This window comes from Acinonyx jubatus, chromosome A2 (genome assembly GCF_027475565.1).
Source record: "Acinonyx jubatus isolate Ajub_Pintada_27869175 chromosome A2, VMU_Ajub_asm_v1.0, whole genome shotgun sequence".
Classification (NCBI taxonomy): Eukaryota; Metazoa; Chordata; class Mammalia; order Carnivora; family Felidae; genus Acinonyx; species Acinonyx jubatus.
In genome coordinates this window covers 160,759,605-160,778,186 of record NC_069383.1, presented here as the reverse complement: position 1 = coordinate 160,778,186, position 18,582 = coordinate 160,759,605, and the positions used below count along the sequence as shown (strand labels likewise).

Below are 18,582 nucleotides of genomic sequence, written 5' to 3'. Positions count from 1 at the left end.
TAAATGTACCAACCTCAGAGGGTTCTTGTGAGCACTGAATGAGATAATGTGTTGGGAGTTAAAAATGGTACCAGGTAAAGGGCATCTGGGTGGCTCAGTCAATAAGCATCTGACTCGTAGTTTCGGCTCAGGTCATGATCTCGGGGTCTCGTGAGTTCGAGCCCTGCATTGGCCGGTAGCTCAGAGCCTACTTGGGATTCTCTCTCTCTCCCCGTCTCTCTGCCCCTTCCCTATTCACGCTGTATCTCTCTCTTTCTCTCTCTTAAAATAAATAAATAAACTTAAAAAAAAAATTGTACCTGGCAAAACACAGCGTCCAACATGAGGCTCAAACTCATGAACCGTGAGATCATGATTGGAGCCTAGTTCAGACACTTAACAGGCAGAGCAACCCCAGCCCCCTAACATACCTCCCTTTTAATGTTTCAATATTTTTTCACCTACTTTAATGCTCAGCGAAAAAATTAACCTTTAAAATGTACCTCAATCAGGCATGGGGGGGCGGGGCGCACTCATTTTCCCTCTTGCCTCAAACTCCGTGATGGCTCAGCTCAGTGCTGGCTTCTATTTACAATGGAGATATTTTGTTCATCATGGTTTTTTTTTTTTTTTTTTTTTTTTTTGCATTCCCGTTGATTTTTTCAAAATGATCACATGAAAGTATCACACATCTGCCTTAAAATTAGTGCCTCCCTCTCCTCACCCTGCTCCGAGGCCTGCCTGAGACCACCCCCATTAGGCCAGGGCTCCCCAGCTCCCTGTGGTGGGCCTCCTACCCCCTGGTTACCTTTTTTTTTTTTTGCCAAGTTTCACAATCTGGCCGCCAATGTGCCAATCATACATTTCATCCTGCTACCTCCTTCATATTTTAATGGATTCACCCATCACCCTGTCAACACCACCCCTTAAGCGTGTTTGTTGTTGCAAATTATTCTGTATGATAGTACAATGGTAGACATATGTCCTTATATCTGTGTCCAAACCTGTAGATCGTACAACACTGAGAGTGAACGCTCATGTCAATGATGAACTTGGGGTGACGATAGGCGTGTCAGTGTCACGAATACGCCATGCTGGTGAGGGATGCTGATAGTGCATGTCTGCGCGAGGGAGACTGTGTGCGTCGGGGGTGGGTAGACTGGATGTATGTGGGAACTCTCTGTACCTTCCCCTCAATTTTGCTGTCAACCTAAAACTGCTCTCGAAAGAAAATCTATTTACAAAAGGCGCTGACTCGTCACCCACAGAGCAGGATCTGACACCCCCACTTGTCACCTGGGAGCAGTGTGTCAGCCACCAAGAAACAGGGGATCTCTCTGGATGGGATGAGAAAATGCCCAATGGCCCTGGGATCCCTGACTCATGAGCATGGGGCCACCACCTTCTCTCACCTTTCTTGTTCGACAAGCTCACCGCCAGAATCTCCCAGGTGGTGATGGAGTCTTTCAAAAATATATTCATGGTCTTTGTGGAGATTCTGGATGGAGGAGAAGTGGGGGTATTAAAAAGAGGCAGGTGTCAGGGGCCTGGGGGGAGAGCTGGTGTGGAGGGGCCCCAAGGGGCAGGTTGGAGGGAGGAGTGGGGGCTGGGCACACGGAGGGAGCCTGACTCTTGATTTTTTTTCTAGGCTGGGTTGTGGGGTTGCCCAGTGATTCCAGAAAAGAGAGGCATGGGGTGCATGCAAACGAAGTGGTCCAGATGGGGCCGCTATAGCAGCTGGCCTGGGGGTGGGGGGGTTAAGGTGAGGGGGTGTCTCAGCCTTACCCATCTTTCTCAGGTTCACTGAGTTCCTCTATGCGCCACAGCCAGCTCTCAGGGAACTGGCTTCGGGAAATGATTTCCTCTTCCGGGATTATATCTTCATCCAAGTCACCTGGGAGGCACGGGTGAGGAGGAGACAAATCTGGGTTGAGGACAGACCCATTTCTCCACTGTCCCCAGAGATACTTATCTCTAAATGGCTGAAGAGGTTCCTACCAGAAAAACACACCCATAGTTCCATGATGGCCTGGGGAGGGGGGCAGTCATGTTTGTCTTTATTGCTCCTTTCTCCCCAAAAATACCATTAAAAATGACATTTTACAACTGTGTCGGTATAGGGGCAGAAATAGTACAGTCTAGGACTATTTCCCCCTGCTCTGATTTTCATAGAAATGAAGCATTTGTGTGAGCATCTAAGTAAGCATAGTGGCTCCCAGGCTCCATGCCTGCTACATCTGATGGTTATGGCCCCCAAGCAAACAGGTGGCTCGAGAGACTCCCCAGACCTGTTGGTGACCCCGGGCAATGGAGTGGCCTTTTGAGCAAGCCTGACGCCATCAGCAAGTAGACCAAATGGGGCCAGAATATGGTTCAACCCTGTCTGGGCTTTGCTCAAAACATGAGGGGCAGGTTGTAACGTGGCTTTGGGTCTGCCTAATAACAAAGTAGGTGAAATCGACTGATGCCTAAATCCACCCATATTCTGGAATAATCCAACAAAGTGCATGTCAGATACAAACATGCAAGCAACTCTCTGTCTCACCCCCAATCGGCTAAAGAAATTACACAATTTGGGGCACCTGGGTGGCTCAGTCAGTTGAGTGTGCGACTTCTGCTCTGGTCATGATCTCATGGTTGGTGAGTTTGAGACTTTCACCAGGCTTGCTGCTGTCACTATGAGCCTGCTTGGGATCCTCTGTCCCCCTCTCTCTGCCCCTTCCCTGCTTGCATGCACACACACTCTCTCTCTCTCTCAAAAAAACACATTAAAACAGAAAAGACTGGAGTCAAGATGGCAGAGAAGTAGTGGGACAAGGATTTTCCTGGTCCCTCAAACACAGCTGTATTGAGGTCAGAACACTTAGGACACCCAGGAAATAGGTCTGGGGAGTGATAGAAACATCTCCACAGGTGGAAGGAGACAGCTTGGTGAGACTGAGGTGCATGTATGTGGATTGGGAGAGGTAAAATGGTCAGCATAGGCATGGAGGGGAGGGGACCCCTTCTGTGGAGACACAAAAGGGAGAGAAAGAGGCTGTAGGAGTATGGCATTGTGTTCGAACGAGAGAAAAACATCTCTGGACCACGGAGGGGGAACGAGAAATATGGAGAGTGCCAGTTTGTACTTTGCAAAGTCTCAGGAGTTGAAGATTAGAGTTTTCAGGGGTGCAAGACTTTCTCTTGCAGCTTGCAGTGTGCACATGCCTCGTGGAGAGGAAGCCAGCCCCGGGGCCCAGTAGCGATCTCAGGGGTGACTGGGAGAGAGCAGTCCCCACCTTGGAGTACTGTGGGAAGAGGGTTTAGTGCCACCCCAAGGAAAAAAGACCCTGCAGGCATCAGCCGTGTAGGCTGGGCAGAATGGTGCTACCCCAGAACCGAGTCTGTCAGGTATGGGATTCTTTAAGGCATCTTGTTTTGAATCCCATCTGAGCATCTAGGAGGTGCAGGAGACTGTGGAACAGGACAAGCTGGCCCCCACTCTCCCTGCACTCTTCTATGAGGACAGTCTGAACAGCATGGTTTGAGACACTTTTCTCCCCATCACCAACATGGTGGGGCTTCAGGGAACAGGACAGCATTCCCCAGTGGAGGCAGGACCGGTTTACAACAAACCCCGCCCCTCCATGCCTGGTAACAGCTTAAATACTGGAGCAGGACTGACCCTGACCAGGCCAGACAGCCTCTCCTCCAGACCAGCACAGGCAGCGGTCCTGCAGTTTTCTATGTTAGTCCATTTTGTTTTGTTTTTCTTTTTCTCTTTTCTTTTCTTTCATTTTTTCTCTTTTCCCTTCTTTTTACCTTCCTCTTTTTATTTCCTTTGGAATCACGATCATAGTTTCTGATTTGACTTTTGGTCAAGTCTCTCTCTCTCTCTCTCTCTCTCTATATATATATATATATACACCCCACCTAGTTTCATTCTCCATTCTGTTTGTTTGTTTGTTTAGTCAGGCATTTTTCTCTATTGTTTTTACACCTTTTCTGTATCTCCTTATTAATTTCCCTCCTCTCTCTCTGGGTTAAGCCATATAGTTTCTTTGATTCTCTGCCTGGTCTTTTTTTTCTGACCCTTTCATTTTTTTATTTGTATGGGAATCAGGCTTCCCTCACCTTTCCTTTTTCCAGGGCTCCTTCAGTGAACAAATCAAAACACCCCTGGTGGAAGGTCCAAACCATCACCACTATGAGCAGTGGGACAGAACAGCCAAATATGCAACAGAGTGCATGATCACACTCCACAAACGCTTCTGGAAGTCCCAGGACCTATTCTTAATATAGTACAACTTTCAGGTGCAGGACACATAACAAGCTATTAAAACGTGCAAAAATCAGAAACCTAGCCAAAATGATGAAATGGAAGACCTCTCCTCATGAGAAATTCCAGGAATAAATGACAGGCAGATAACTGCTCAAAAAAGATATAAACAATATATCTGAACAAGAATTTAGAATAACAGTCATGAGACTGATAGCTGGGCTTGAAAAAAGCATAGGAGACACCAGGGAATCTATTGTTGCAGAGATCAAAGACCTATGAAATAATCAAGAAGAATTAAGAAATGTTGTAAATGAGATGCAAAATAACCCAGCTGCAGTGACAGCAAGGATGGAAGAAGTCGAAGAGAGAATAAGTGAAATAGAAGACAAAATTATGGAAAATGATGAAGCTGAAAAAAGGGAGGGCAAGGAAATTACTAGACCATAAGGGGAGATTTAGAGACCTAAGTGATTCTGTGAAATGAAATAATAACCGTATCATACGAGTTCCGGAAGAAGAAGAGAGAAGGAAAGGGGCAGAAGGTTTATGTGAACAAATTATAGCTGAGAACTTCCCTCATCTGGGGGAGGAAACAGGCATCCAAGTGCTAGAGGCACAGAGAACTCCCTTCAAAATCAACAAAAAATGACATATCATAGTGAAACTGCAAAATACAAAGATAAAGAGAGAGTTATGAAAGCCGCTAGGGAAAAACGGGCCTTAACCTACAAGGGTAGACACATAAGGGTAGTAGCAGACCTGTCCACTGAAACTTGGCAGGCCAGAAGCGAGTGGCAGGAAACATTCAATGTGCTGAAGAGCAAAACTAGGCAGCCAAGAATCCTTCATCCAGGAAGGCTGCCATTCAGAATAGAAGGAGAGGCTTTCCCAGACAAACAAAAACTGAAGGAGTTTGTGACCACTAAACCAGCCCTGCAGGAGAGCGTAAGGGGGACTCTGTGAATGGAAGGCAGCAATGACTACAAGGGACCAGAGACATCACCATAAGCACAAAACCTTCAGATAACACAATGGCGGTAAATCCATACCTTTCAATAATCACTCTCAATGTAAATGGACTAAATGCCTCAACCAAAAGACATAGGGTATCAGAATGGAGAAAAAACAAGATCCATCTATATGTTGCCTACAAGAAACTCATTTTAGACCTGAGAACACCTGTGGATTGAGAGTGAGGGGATGGAGAACCATCTATCATGCTATTGGACATCAAAAGATAGCTGGAGTAGCCATATTTATACCAGATGAACTAGATTTTAACACAAAGACTGTAACAAGAGATGAAGAAGGCCATTATATCATAACTGAGGGGTCCATCATCAAGAAGAGCTAACAATTGTAAATATTTATGCCCCCAACATGAGAGCACCCAAATATGTAAATCAATTAATCACAAATATAAATAAATGTATAGATAATAATACCGTGATTGTAGGGGACTTTAATACTCCACTTGCTGCAATGGACAGACCATCTAGTCAGAAAATCAATAAGGACACAATGGCTCTGAATGACACATTGGACCAGATGGACTTAACATATATTCAGAAGTTTTCATCCAAAACAGCAGAATACACATTCTTCTCGAGGGCATATGGAACATTCTTGAAAATATATCACATACTGGGTCACAAAACAGCCCTCAACAAGTATAAAAGGATTGAGATCATACCATGCCTATTTTCAGATCACAACACTATGAAACTTGGTATCAACCAGAAGAAAAAATTTGGAAATCCCCTTAATACATGCATATTAAAGAACATCCAACTAAAGCATGAATGGGTCAACCATGAAATTAAAGAAGAAATCAAAACATGTATGGAAGCAAATGAAAATGAACACACAGCAGTCCAAAGCCTTTGGGATTCAGCAAAGGCAGTTCTAAAAGGACAATACATTGCGATTCAGGCCTGTCTCAAGAAGCAAGAAAGGTCCCCAATACATAACCTAACCTCACATCTAAAGGAACTAGAAGGGCAGCAGCAAAGAAAGCCCAAGGTCAGGGGCGCCTGGGTGGCGCAGTCGGTTGAGCGTCCGACTTCAGCCAGGTCACGATCTCGCGGTCCGGGAGTTCGAGCCCCGCGTCAGGCTCTGGGCTGACGGCTCAGAGCCTGGAGCCTGTTTCCGATTCTGTGTCTCCCTCTCTCTCTGCCCCTCCCCCGTTCATGCTCTGTCTCTCTCTGTCCCAAAAATAAATAAACGTTGAAAAAAAATTAAAAAAAAAAAAGAAAGCCCAAGGTCAGCAGCAGAATAGAAATAATAAAGATTAGAGCAGAAATAAACAATAAAGAATTTTAAAAACCCAGAAGAATCTAAGAGATGGTTTTTGGAAAGAATAAAGAATGTTGATAACCCCTAACCAGACTTCTCAAAAAGAAAATAGAGAGAGGACCAAAATAGATAAAATCACAAATGAAAAAGGAGAGATCAAAACAAACACCACAGAAATACATACAATTTTTTGAGACTATGATGAAAAATTATGTGCTAACAACCTGGACACCCTGGAAGAATTGGACAAATTCCTAGACACCCACACACTACCAAAATTCAAAAGGGAAGAAATAGAAAATTTGAACGGACCCATAACCAATGAAGAAATTGAATCCGTTATCAAAAATCTCCCAACAAGTAAGAGTCCTGGGCCAGATGCCTTCCCAGGGGAATTCTACCAGACATTTAAAGTAGCATTCATACCTATTCTTCTCAGGATGTTCCAAAAAATATAAACGGAAGGAAAGTTTCCAGACTCGTTCTATGAAGCCAAAATTACCTTGATTACAAAACCAAAGACCCCACTAAAAAAGAGAATTACAGGCAACCATCCTTGATGAACATAGATGCAAAAATTCTCAACTAGATACTAACAAATCGAATTCAATAGTACATTAATAGAATTCTTCACCATGATCAAGTGGAATTCATTCCTGGGCTGCAGGGCTGGCTCAATATTTGCAAATCAATCAATGTGATATATCACATTAATAGAAGAAAGGATAAGAACCATAGGATCCTGTCAATAGGTGCAGAAAAAAACATTTGACAAAATACAACATCCTTTCTTAATAAAAACCCTCAAGAAAGTCGGGATATTAGGAATATACCTTAACATCATAAAAGCCATAAATGAAAAGCCCACAGCTAATGTCATTCTCAATGGGGAAAAACAGAACTTTCCCTCTGAGATCGGGAACATGACAGGGCTGTCCACTCTCACACTGTTATTTAACATAGTGTTGGAAGTCCGAGCCTCAGCAATCAGGCAACAAAACGAAATAAAAGGCATCCAAATTGACAAGAAGAAGTCAAACTTTCACTCTTCACAAATGACAGGAAACTACCGAAGAGTCCACCTAAAACTGCTGGAACTGATACGTGAATTCAGGAAAGTCACAGGATACAAAATCAACGTATAGAAATCGGTTGCATTTCTATACACAAATAATGAAGTAACAGAAAGAAGTATCAAGGAATATATTCCATTTACAATTGCACCAAGAATTATAAAATACATAGAAACAAACCTAACCAAAGATGTAAAAGATCTGCACACTGAAAACCATAGAAATCTTATGAAAGAACTAGAAAAAGACACAAAGAAATGGAAAAACATTCCATGCTCATGGATTGGAAGAGTAAGTATTGTTAAAACGTCGATACTACCCAAAGTAATCTACACATTCACTGCAATCCCAATGACAATAGCACCAGCATTCTTCACAGAGCTAGAACAAACAATCCTAAAATTAAAAAAAAAATTTTTTTTAAACGTTTATTTATTTTTGAGACAGAGAGAGACAGAGCATGAACAGGGGAGGGGCAGAGAGAGAGGGAGACACAGAATCTGAAACAGGCTCCAGGCTCTGAGCTGTCAGCACAGAGCCCGATGCGGGGCTCGAACTCACGGACTGTGAGATCATGACCTGAGCCGAAGTTAGACGCTTAACCGACCAAGCCACCCAGGCGCCCCTAAAATTTTTATGAAACCACAAAAGAACCCAAATACTAAAGCAATGTTGAAAAAGAGAACCAAAGCTGGAGGCATCACCATCCTGGATTTTAGCCTATATTACAAAGTTGTAATCATCAAGACAGTATGGTATTGGCACAAAAACACATAGACCAATGGAACAGAATAGAGAGCCCAGAACTGCACCCACAAGTATATGGCCAACTAATATTTGACAACAGGAAAGAGTATCCAGTGGAAAAAAGACAGTCTCTTTAGCAAATGGTGCTGGGAGAACTGGACAGCAACATGCAGAAGAATGAACCTGGACCACTTTCTTACACCATACACAAAAATAAATTGAAAATGGATGAAAGACCTAAGTGTGAGACAGGAAACCATCAAGATCCTACAGGAGAAAACTGGCAGCAACCTCTTTGACCTCGGCCGCAGCAACTTCTTACTTGATGTGTCTCTGAAGGCAAGGGAAATAAAAGCAAAAGCGGACCATTTGGGACCTCATCAAGGTAAAAAGTTTCTGCACAGCACAGGAAACAATCAACAAAACTAAAAGGTAACCGATGGAATGGGAGAGGATATTTGCAAATGACATAATGGATAAAGGGTTAGTTAGTATACAAAATCTATAAACAACTTACCAAACTCAGCACCCAGAAAACAATAATCCAGTGAAGAAATGGGCAGAAACATGAATAGACACTTTTCCAAAGAAGACATCCAGATGGTAAACAGGCACATGACAAGATGCTCGACATCACTCATCATCAGGGAAATACAAACCAAAAACACATTGAGATACCCCCTCACACTGGTCAGAGTGGCTAAAAGGAACAACTCAGGAAACAACAGATGTTGGTGAGGATGTGGAGAAAGGGGAACCCTCTTGCACTTTTGGTGAGAATACAAACTGGTGTAGCCACTCTGGAAAACAGTGTGGAGGTCCCTCAAAAAATCAAAATTAGATTTACCCTATGGCCCAGCAATAGCACTACTAGAAATTTATCCTAAAGGGCACACGAGTGCTGATTCGTAGGGGCACATGTACTCCAGTGGTTATAGTAGCATTTCAACAATAGCCAAATTATGGAAAGAGCTCAAATGTCCATCAACTGATGAATGGCTATATATACAGAGAATGGAATACTACTTGGTGATGAAAAAGAAGGAAAGCTGACCATTTGCAACAACGTGGATGGATCTGGAGGGTATTATGCTAAGTGAAATAAGTCAGTCAGAGAAAGGCAGATATCGTATTTTTTCACTCATATGTGGAATTTGAGAAACTTAACAGAAGACCATAGTGGGAGGGAAGGAAAAATTAGATACAAAGAGAGAGGGAGACAAACCATAAGAGACTCTTAAACACAGAGAACAGACTGAGGGTTGATGGGAATAGGATATGGGGGAGTGGGGAAAATGGGTGATGGGCATTGAGGAGGACACTTGGGATGAGCACTGGGGTTGTATGTAAGTGATGAATCATAGGAATGCGCTCCTGAAGCCAAGACTACACGCATTGGCAATAAATTTAAAAAAAAAAAAAGAAAGAAAGAAATTACACAAGGCTGGGGGAGAAAACAACTGAGTGTGTGTAAGCCATATCCCAGTAGATCAGATATTTTGTCTAATTTTCCTCTTTGAGAAAGAAAGTCTGTAGGTCGCTGGAGCAGAAGGCAGCAAGCCTAGGTTAGAATAATTTGCATAGACTGAAGATTCAGCCCTTGGCTCATGTGTGTTGGGAATCTTTGTTGTTTTTTGGGGGGTGGTGGTGGAGGGCGTGCTAGTCTTCCAGCTAAAAGAATTTAGAAATATGTGTTCCCTTTGGCGATGTCTGCCTTTAATAGGTGACTGCACATTTCTAAGCAATAAATAAATAAATAAATAAATAAATAAATAAATAAAATAAAAAATAAAAATATGAGTGTACATGAAAAGTATGTGTTACCATATAAGGATCCATACCTGCTGTCATACAGGCTACATAAAAATTGATTTGGAGGAAATTTTCCCTTGGCTTTAATTTTGCCCTGATCTGATAGCAGAAAGAGGTTTAGAAATGGACTATCCAGGAATAAGGAGGAACTTTACAGTGGAGAGACCCAGCAGACAGCGCCTTAATCACGTGATCAAGACTCACAGCACCAACAATGGGACAAATCGATGTCTTTGGGCTCCCGACATGATGCACTGAGAATCCATAGTGTCTCTCCTGTGACAGTGCTGCCCCCAAATGCAAAACCTGGATGTCATTACGAGGAAGCATGGAGCCAACCCAAACCGTGGGACAGCCCCCCAAATAGCCAGACGTGAAAGTCACTCAAGACGGCTGTGCTGCCAGGGGTTGAGCAGATCCAAGGACACTAAGGAGACCCCACCAGTAAATACGACGTCTGTTCCTGCACAGATCCTTTTCCTATAAAGGATCCAGACCAAACCAAAGGGAAACCACTGGCCAGCCTGAACGGGGCTGGAGGTTTTGGTGGTGGTAACAAGTCAACATTAACGTCCTAATTCTGATGCCTGTGCTGTGGTTTTGTGGGAGAATATCTTTGCTTCTAGAAATTCCACACGGAGCTAATTAGGGGCCTCAATGGTGCGGCCTCAAATGATTCAGAGGGATAAAAGGTTTTTATGCCCATTTCTCCTTTTTCTGCTTGAGTCTAAAGATTTAAAAAAAAAATGATTATGTTTGCTTGGATCGGGCAGCCTGCCGCTTATGGCGTTTCCCCATCTTCCTTAGTTTTTAAGCAAAGGGGTTCTGTTTTGTGACTTTTCATCCTGTGATTGATAAGATAACTTCCCTCGGTTTCAAGAGCCACTCACACTGGCCTTTGTTCTCAGAACCCAATTTGGACAACACAATTTCTGGTCCCCTACGAAAACGATGGGATGTGCAAAAGAAGTGTTCAAATGGCCAGTGAGAAGGGTCAGTGCAGCAACCACCACTCTGCACACAGTGGTTAAAAAGAGCAATGGAGTGACAGAAAGAGAAATCAAGGAATCAATCCCATTTACAGTTGCACAAAAAACCATAAAATACCTAGGAATAAATCTAACCAAAGAGGTGAAAAATCTATACAGTGAAAACTATAGAAAGCTTATGAAAGAAATTGAAGAAGACACAAAAAAATGGAAAAAAAGATTCCATGCTCCTGGATAGAAAGAATAAATATTGTTAAAATGTCAATACTACCCAAAGCAATCTTCATATTCAATGCAGTCCCTATCAAAATAACACCAGCATTTTTCACAGAGCTAGAACAAATAATCCTAAAATTTGTATGGAACCAGAAAAGACCCCGAATAGCCAAAGCGATCTTGAAAAAGAAAACCAAAGCAGGAGGGATCACAATCCCAGAGTTCAAGCTATACTACAAGGCTGTAATCATTAAGACAGTATGGTACTGGCACAAGAACAGACACTCATCAATGGAACAGAATAGAGAACCCAGAAATGGACCCCCAAATGTATGGCCAACTCATCTTTGACAAAGCAGGAAAGAATATCCAGTGGAATAAAGACAGTCTCTTCAGCAAGTGGTGCTGGGAAGACTGGACAGCAACAACCAGAAAAATGAACCTCGACCACTTTCTTACACCACACACAAAAATAAACTCAAAATGGGTGAAAGACCTAAATAAGACAGGAAGGCATCAAATCCTAGAGGAGAAAACAGGCAAAAACCTCTTTGACCTCAGCTGCAGCAACTTCTTACTCAACACGTCTCTAGAGGCAAGGGAAACAAAAGCAAAAATGAACTACTATTATAAAAAGCTTCTGCACAGCGAAGGAAACAATCAGCAAAACTAAAAGGCAACCAACAGAATGGGAGAAGATATTTGCAAATGACATATCAGATAAAGGGTTAGTATCCAAAATCTACAAAGAACTTCTCAAACTCAATATCCAAAAAACAAATAATCCAGTGAAGAAATGGGCAAAAGACATGAATAGACACTTCTCCAAAGAAGACAGATGACTAACCCACCCATGAAAAGATGCTCAACATCACTCATCATCAGGGAAATACAAATCAAAAACCACAATGAGATATCATCTTACACCTGTCAGAACAGCTAACATTAACAACTCTGGCAACAACAGATGTTGGCAAGGATGTGGAGAAAGAGGATCTCTTTTGCATTGTTGGTGGGATTGCAAGCTGGTGCAGCCACTCTGGAAAACAGTATGGAGGTTCCTCAAAAAACTAAAAACAGAACTACCCTACAACCCAGAAATTGCATTACTAGGCATTTATCCAAGGGATAGAGGTGTGCTGTTTCGAAGGGACACATGCATCCCAATGTTTATAGCAGCACTATCAACAATAGCCAGAATATGGAAACAGCCCAAATGTCCATCGATGGATGAATGGATAAAGAAAACGTGGTATGCATGTATATACATATATATATGTATATATATATATGTATATATATGTATATATGTATGTGTGTGTGTGTGTATATATATATGTGTGTGTGTATATATATATATATATATATATATATATATATATATAATGGAGTATTACTCGGCAATCAAAAGTATGAAATCTTGCCATTTGCAACTATGTGGAGGGAACTAAAGGGTATTATGCTAAGCGAAGTTAGAGAAAAACAAATATCACTTCACGCACATGAAGACTTTAAGACACAGAACAGATGAACATAAGGGAAGGGAAGAAAAATAATATAAAACCAGGGAGGGGGACAAACCATAGAGACTCTTAAATATGGAGAACAAACTGAGAGTTACTGGAGGGGTTGTGGGAGGGAGGATGGGATAAATGGGTAAGAGGCATTAAGGAATCTACTCCTGAAATCATTGTTGCACTATATGCTAACTAATTTGGATGTAAATTTAAAAAAAAATAAAATAAAAAGAAAGAAAGAAAGAGCAATCTGGACAGGGCGGGCCGAGAGAGAATCTGCCAGGGGGACCCTCACGACAGGGGCCATGCTGCCCATGGTGCGGGGGACTCTCTGTGGGCTTGGTTTCCACTGCACTCATCCTAGCAGAAAGGCCTTTCTCTACATAAGACACATCAAAAAGCATTTTTAAAAAGCGGACATCAGGCCTCACTGGGCTCAAAGGCTCTGAGCAAATGGCAGGTAGGATTCCCACCAGTTCTGTCAGGGCCGCCTTGTGGTGGGGACCACTCTGGTTCTGCTTTCAATGGGCTTCTTGGAAGAGAAATTTCTCTTGGCTTAAGATTTATTTGGCCCGAGATGTAAAGTTTCAAGTGTGCACATGCTTTGTCTTATCCAGAACTGAATGAATGAATGAGTGAATGAATGAATGAGTGAATGAATGAATGAGTGAGTGTCTTATCCAGAACTGAATGAATGAATGAATGAATGAATGAGGGAGGCAGGGAATGAATGAATGAAAACAAATCAACAGATGTTGTTAGGCATTGAGTTAGGCACCTCTTTGGAAAGCACCCTAAATGAGTTTTCTTTGGTAAAGGCAGGCTAAAAACTCATCTCAGACAGAAACAACTTCCCCCCTCAGACAGTCCCACTTTCCTCCACAGAAGGGTACACATGCCCCTCTCAGACAGGTGGACCCTCTCCCCTCAGATAGGCCCTCCCCTTCAGACAGGCTCTCCTCTCCACTCAGACACAAGCATCCTTCCACCCAAACAGGCCCCTTCCCCCCTCAGATAGGTTCTCCTCCCTCAAACAGGCCCTCCTCCTTCTCACTGAGCCTCAACACTCTGACTGGGCCTCCTCCTTCAGACCAGGCCCTCTCCCCTTTAAGGCAGCCTCCCCACTCAGACCATCCCCTCACCCCTCAAGCCTGATCGAGGCTTGATTGAGCCTCCCCATTCTGGCCAGCCTCCCTGCTCAGACCATGCCCTCCTCCCTCGGAGCAAGCCCTCTCCCATCAGACCAGGCCCTCCTCGCTCTGACCGAGCTTCCCCCCTCTGGCTGGCCCACAGGCAGGTGGACTCACTCTGGGTCAGGCCCAGGGGGGCACTGTGGGTACTGCCGATGCGGTTGCAACAGTCCAGGAAGGCCTTCACGCACGAGGCCTCGTGCTGGAGGAATCCGGCCCTGCGCTCGCACGAGAACTTCGTGGGGTTCTCCCGCATGCCATGTTCACAGCACTTGCGCAGCTGCTTTGGGTACTGACCCGCTGTGTGGACACGACACCGGTCAGGGCCTCAGCCGGGACCTCAAAGCAGGAGGAGCTCGGGCGGACCAAGGGTAGGACGTCCCCAGGGCCCGGCCCTGCCCTCCTCCCTCCTGGGCTGGATCCCGGATGGGCAGGGTTTGGAGGAAGGGTGGGGGCCCCCACCTTTGTCCATCCTCTTCTCTGTGAGCATCACCGAGCGGCGGCGCCAGGCATCTGGTTTGGGGCACTCGGGATCTGAGGGGAGGGCACACGCGAACAAGATGGGTTAAGCGTCAACTGAGGGTCCCCGATGTACTCCTCTCAGTAGCCGTGAAGGAGGGGTGTTGCTGCTCCCATTTGACAGATGAGGAAACTGAGGCTCAGCGGGCAGTGATTCACTAGGTGGGGGCTGGGGCAGGACTTGAACCCAGGGCCCCCACCTGTTCTCAGCATCTGAGGACCTCAGAACAGTGCCCTCCACCTGCTCTCAGCATCTGGGGTGCAGGCCCCACACCTCCCGGGCCCTCACCTGTCCTATCCGGGGTCTGCAAGTTTGTGTTGGTCTGGAAGGCCAGCCCTGCGTCCGTGAAGACGCCGGCATAGTCCTTCCCGCTGCCTGGAGTGCAGCCGATGTCAGCCTTCTCCACCATGTTCCAGATCTGCGGGAGGGCAGGGGTCACCAGGCTGACGTGTCCGACAGCCCCTGCGTTCTGGTCCCAGACCCCTCTCAGAGCTGTGTGCACAGCCCCCGCCAACCACCCCCCAGCGCGGACTCCTCCATCTACGCTCCCACCCTCGGCCTTCACTTCCGCGCCACGTCTGTGTCCGTCCCAGCCTCCGTCCCGCCCACGCCTAACCCCACTTCCGGTTCCCTTCTGAGCGCCACCTGAGCCTCAGGCCCACACCACCCCTTTGCTTCTGCCACACCCCAGCAGTACGGGGCGCACCTTGCTCTGAGTTAACCTATTCCTGTTCAGCACGAACGCGCCCTTGTCCACTGCCACGAGCCCCACTCGGGACCCCCGGTCACCCTCGATCTTGATGGTCAAAAGCTGCCCAGGTGGGTACACCTTCTTTTCCTTCTTGCCACCTTTCACCACCAGCTGTTGGCGGGGATGGGGGACACACAGAGGTAGGAGTGAGGGGTCAGCCCTGCCAGGCTGGGTCTCCATCAGCAGTCAGCCCAGGGCAGTGTCCGTGCTGTGCTGGTCAGGAAGGGGCAACGGTGGAGACAGACAGACTGAAGGCGGAAAGGCCAGCAGGGAGGGAGATACTGAGGCTGAAACAGAGGTGGGGAGAGAAGGAGCTGGAAAAGGAGAAGATGGGCCTTGGTTGGGGAGCCCACCCAGAAGGCTGGAGAGAGGCAGAGACGGAGCGAGCACTGGCCAGGCGGGGAGTGCCAAGATGGGTGGAGAGGAAGGCTCCGGAAGCTTACCTTGCCCACACAGGAGTCCTTGACATCCACCCACACGGAATCGGCCACCACCTCCCTCTGGCCATTGTTGTTAATGAAGGTGTAATAAGCCACCAGGCGGAAGGAAGGAATGAAGTCCTCAGTGATGGTCAGGGGCAGCGCGTACATGTCCTGGCCGGGCTCCCGCGTCTGACGCTCCGCCTTCAACAGCTTCCCTTTGTTCATGATCTGGGGGAGACAGGTTGGCGTAAGGAAGAATCAGCAAGGTGGAGGGGGGTGGCCCTGGACTAGGGGTGCTGCAGAAGTAAGGAGGAGGGGTCTGGGGATCCTAGGAGGGCACGGACCAGGTAGGTGAAGTAGCGGATATTGTTCTCCTGGGTGGTGGTGGGGTCAATTCGCAGGTGGAAGTTGACGTTGAGATCTTCCCCTGGCTTGAGCTCCACGCGAGACACAGAGATGTGCAGGTAGTTATTACTCATGGTGCTATAGGGTTGGGCGTTCATAGTCCTGTTGGTCTGTCGTGACTCTGGGATACCATCCTTCCTAGTGCTTACCTGGGTGAGGAAAGGGGGATGAATTCTGGCCCCCCAAAGATGTCCACATCCTAATCCCTGGGACCTGGGAATACAGTACCTTCCCTGGCCGAGGGAGTTTGCAAATGGGATTAAGGGTCTGAGGATGGGGACTCTGTTTTGGATTATCCAGGTGGGTCAAATGTAATCACCGGATCTTTATAATATACCTATGCAGATGGCCAGACTGCTGGTGCAGATAAGATCCCCTCTATACAGATGAAAACCCTCTATGTGAATGGCAGGATGCCCTGATACAATAAAAGGACCCCACTCCTCACGTGGCAGGATGACCGTGGCAGAGGACAGAGTTCCTCCCTGCAAATACAGTCCCCTATCTCCCAGAAGTGGGGCTAGAGGAGGGTGAGGACTCACGGTGATGGGCAGGGACCTAAAGGTTTTGTGTGTGTTGATGATCAGCTTGGCCACGCCGTCTTCCTGGGTGAAGGAGGACCCTTTGGAGTACTGGGTCACCACGGGGACGTTGGGCGCTGGGGAGCCGTCGGGGTTCGTCACGAACACCTGCAGGTGCAGTGCAGGGGCAGGTGGAGGGCGTTCAGGTTGACCCAGAGGCGTGGCTGATGCTCAGGGGAAGGGTGGGGGAGGCAGTCCCACCCCGGGTCTCACCATGAGGTCAAAGGGCATGCCTGGTTTGAAGAACTTGGACGTCTTGGTGAAGTGGATCTGGTAGGGGGAGGTCACGATGGGGATCCCGCTGCGCTCCACCTCCACCATGTCGCTGCCTGAGGGGGCCAGCCGTGAGGGCAGGCTCCTGGGCCACCCCTCCAGGTTGGACCACATCTTACACTGGGCCTCCCTCAGACTGGGCCTCCTGCATCAGACTGGCTGGAACCTTCATTCTGTTCCTCCCCCATCAGACTGGCTAGAACCTTCATTCTGTTCCTCCCCCATCACTGGGACTCCTCTGTCAGACTGGATCCCACCTTCATGCTGGGCCTCCCTCCTCAGACTGGACATCATCCATCAGACAGGATCCAATCTTCATACTGGCCTCCTGTGATCAGACTTCCTCTGTCAGACTGTTGCCCACCTTCATTCTGGCCTCCCCACTAGGATGGGACCTCCTCTGTCAGACTGGCCCCCAACCTCACTGGGCCTGTTTTCAGACTGGGTCCATTCTGTAAGACTGGATCCCAATTTCATTTTGGGCCGCCCTCCTGAGACTGGGCCTCCTCTATCAGACTGGATCTCACTTTTATTCTGGACCTCCCCCCTCAGACCAGGCCTCCTCTGTCAGACAACTTCCCACCTTCATAGTGGGCCTCCCTCAGACCAGGCCTCCTCTGAGAAACTGGCAGGCACCTTCATTCCTCAGACTATGGCTACCCTGTCACTGGCTGCCACCTTCAGACTTGGCCTCTTTTGTCAGACTGGATCACGCATTCATACTGGGCCTCCCCCCTCAGACTGGGCCTCCTGTGTCAGACTGGATCCCACCTTCATACTGGGCCTCCCCGCTCAGACTGGGCCTCCTATATCAGACTGGATCCCCCCTTCATTCTGGAGCTCCCCCCCTCAGAATGGGCCTCCTCTATCAGACTGGTTCCCATAGTCATACTGGGCCTCCCCTCTCAGACTTGGCCTCACCTGACAGACTACATCCCAATTTTATTCTGGGCCTCCCCCCTCAGACTCAGCCACCTCTATCAGACTGCATCCCACCTTCATTCTGGCCTCCCCCCTTCAGACTGGGCCTCCTCTATCAGACTGGATTTCACCTTCATTCTGAGCTTCCCCCCTCACTGGGCCTCCTCTGTTGGACAAGATAACACCTTCATTCTGGCCTCCCCTCTCAGACTGGGCTTCTCTATCAGACTGGATCCCACTTTCATACTGGGCCTCCCCACTCAGACTGGCCCTTGTCTATCAGACTGGATCCCACCTTCATACTGGGCCTCTGCCCTCAGACTGGGTCTCCTCTGTCAGACTGGATCCCACCTTCATTCTGGCCTGCACCCTCACTGGGCCTCCTGTATCAGACTGGTTCCCACCTTCATTCTGGCGTCCCCCCATGAGATTGGGCCTCCTCTATCAGACTGGATCCCACATTCATACTGGGCCTCGCCCCCTCAGACTGGGCCTTCTGTATCAGACTGGATCCCACCTTCATTCTGGGCTCCCCCTCACTGGGGCTCTTCTGTCAAACTGGATCCCACCTTAATACTGGCCTCCCCCATCAGACTGGGCTTCACTATCAGACTGGATCCCACCTTAATT

At 46.9% G+C, this 18,582-nt stretch overlaps 1 protein-coding gene across 3 annotated transcripts in view; it reads right to left on the bottom strand.

Moving 5' to 3' along the window:
• The window catches only part of LOC128314963 (complement C3-like), a 44,956-nt gene that overhangs the window by 21,516 nt on the left and 4,858 nt on the right, over positions 1–18,582 (bottom strand). For all 3 annotated transcript variants that reach the window (XM_053219996.1, XM_053219998.1, XM_053219997.1), the window contains exons 10-19: positions 16,972–17,087; positions 16,720–16,866; positions 16,117–16,326; positions 15,794–16,000; positions 15,306–15,461; positions 14,888–15,017; positions 14,542–14,613; positions 14,197–14,379; positions 1,765–1,873; positions 1,392–1,477 (exon numbers count right to left, since the gene is read on the bottom strand). In XM_053219996.1, the coding sequence (XP_053075971.1) occupies positions 1,392–1,477; positions 1,765–1,873; positions 14,197–14,379; positions 14,542–14,613; positions 14,888–15,017; positions 15,306–15,461; positions 15,794–16,000; positions 16,117–16,326; positions 16,720–16,866; positions 16,972–17,087 (1,416 nt within the window). The remainder of the gene's footprint in view (positions 1–1,391; positions 1,478–1,764; positions 1,874–14,196; positions 14,380–14,541; positions 14,614–14,887; positions 15,018–15,305; positions 15,462–15,793; positions 16,001–16,116; positions 16,327–16,719; positions 16,867–16,971; positions 17,088–18,582) is intronic.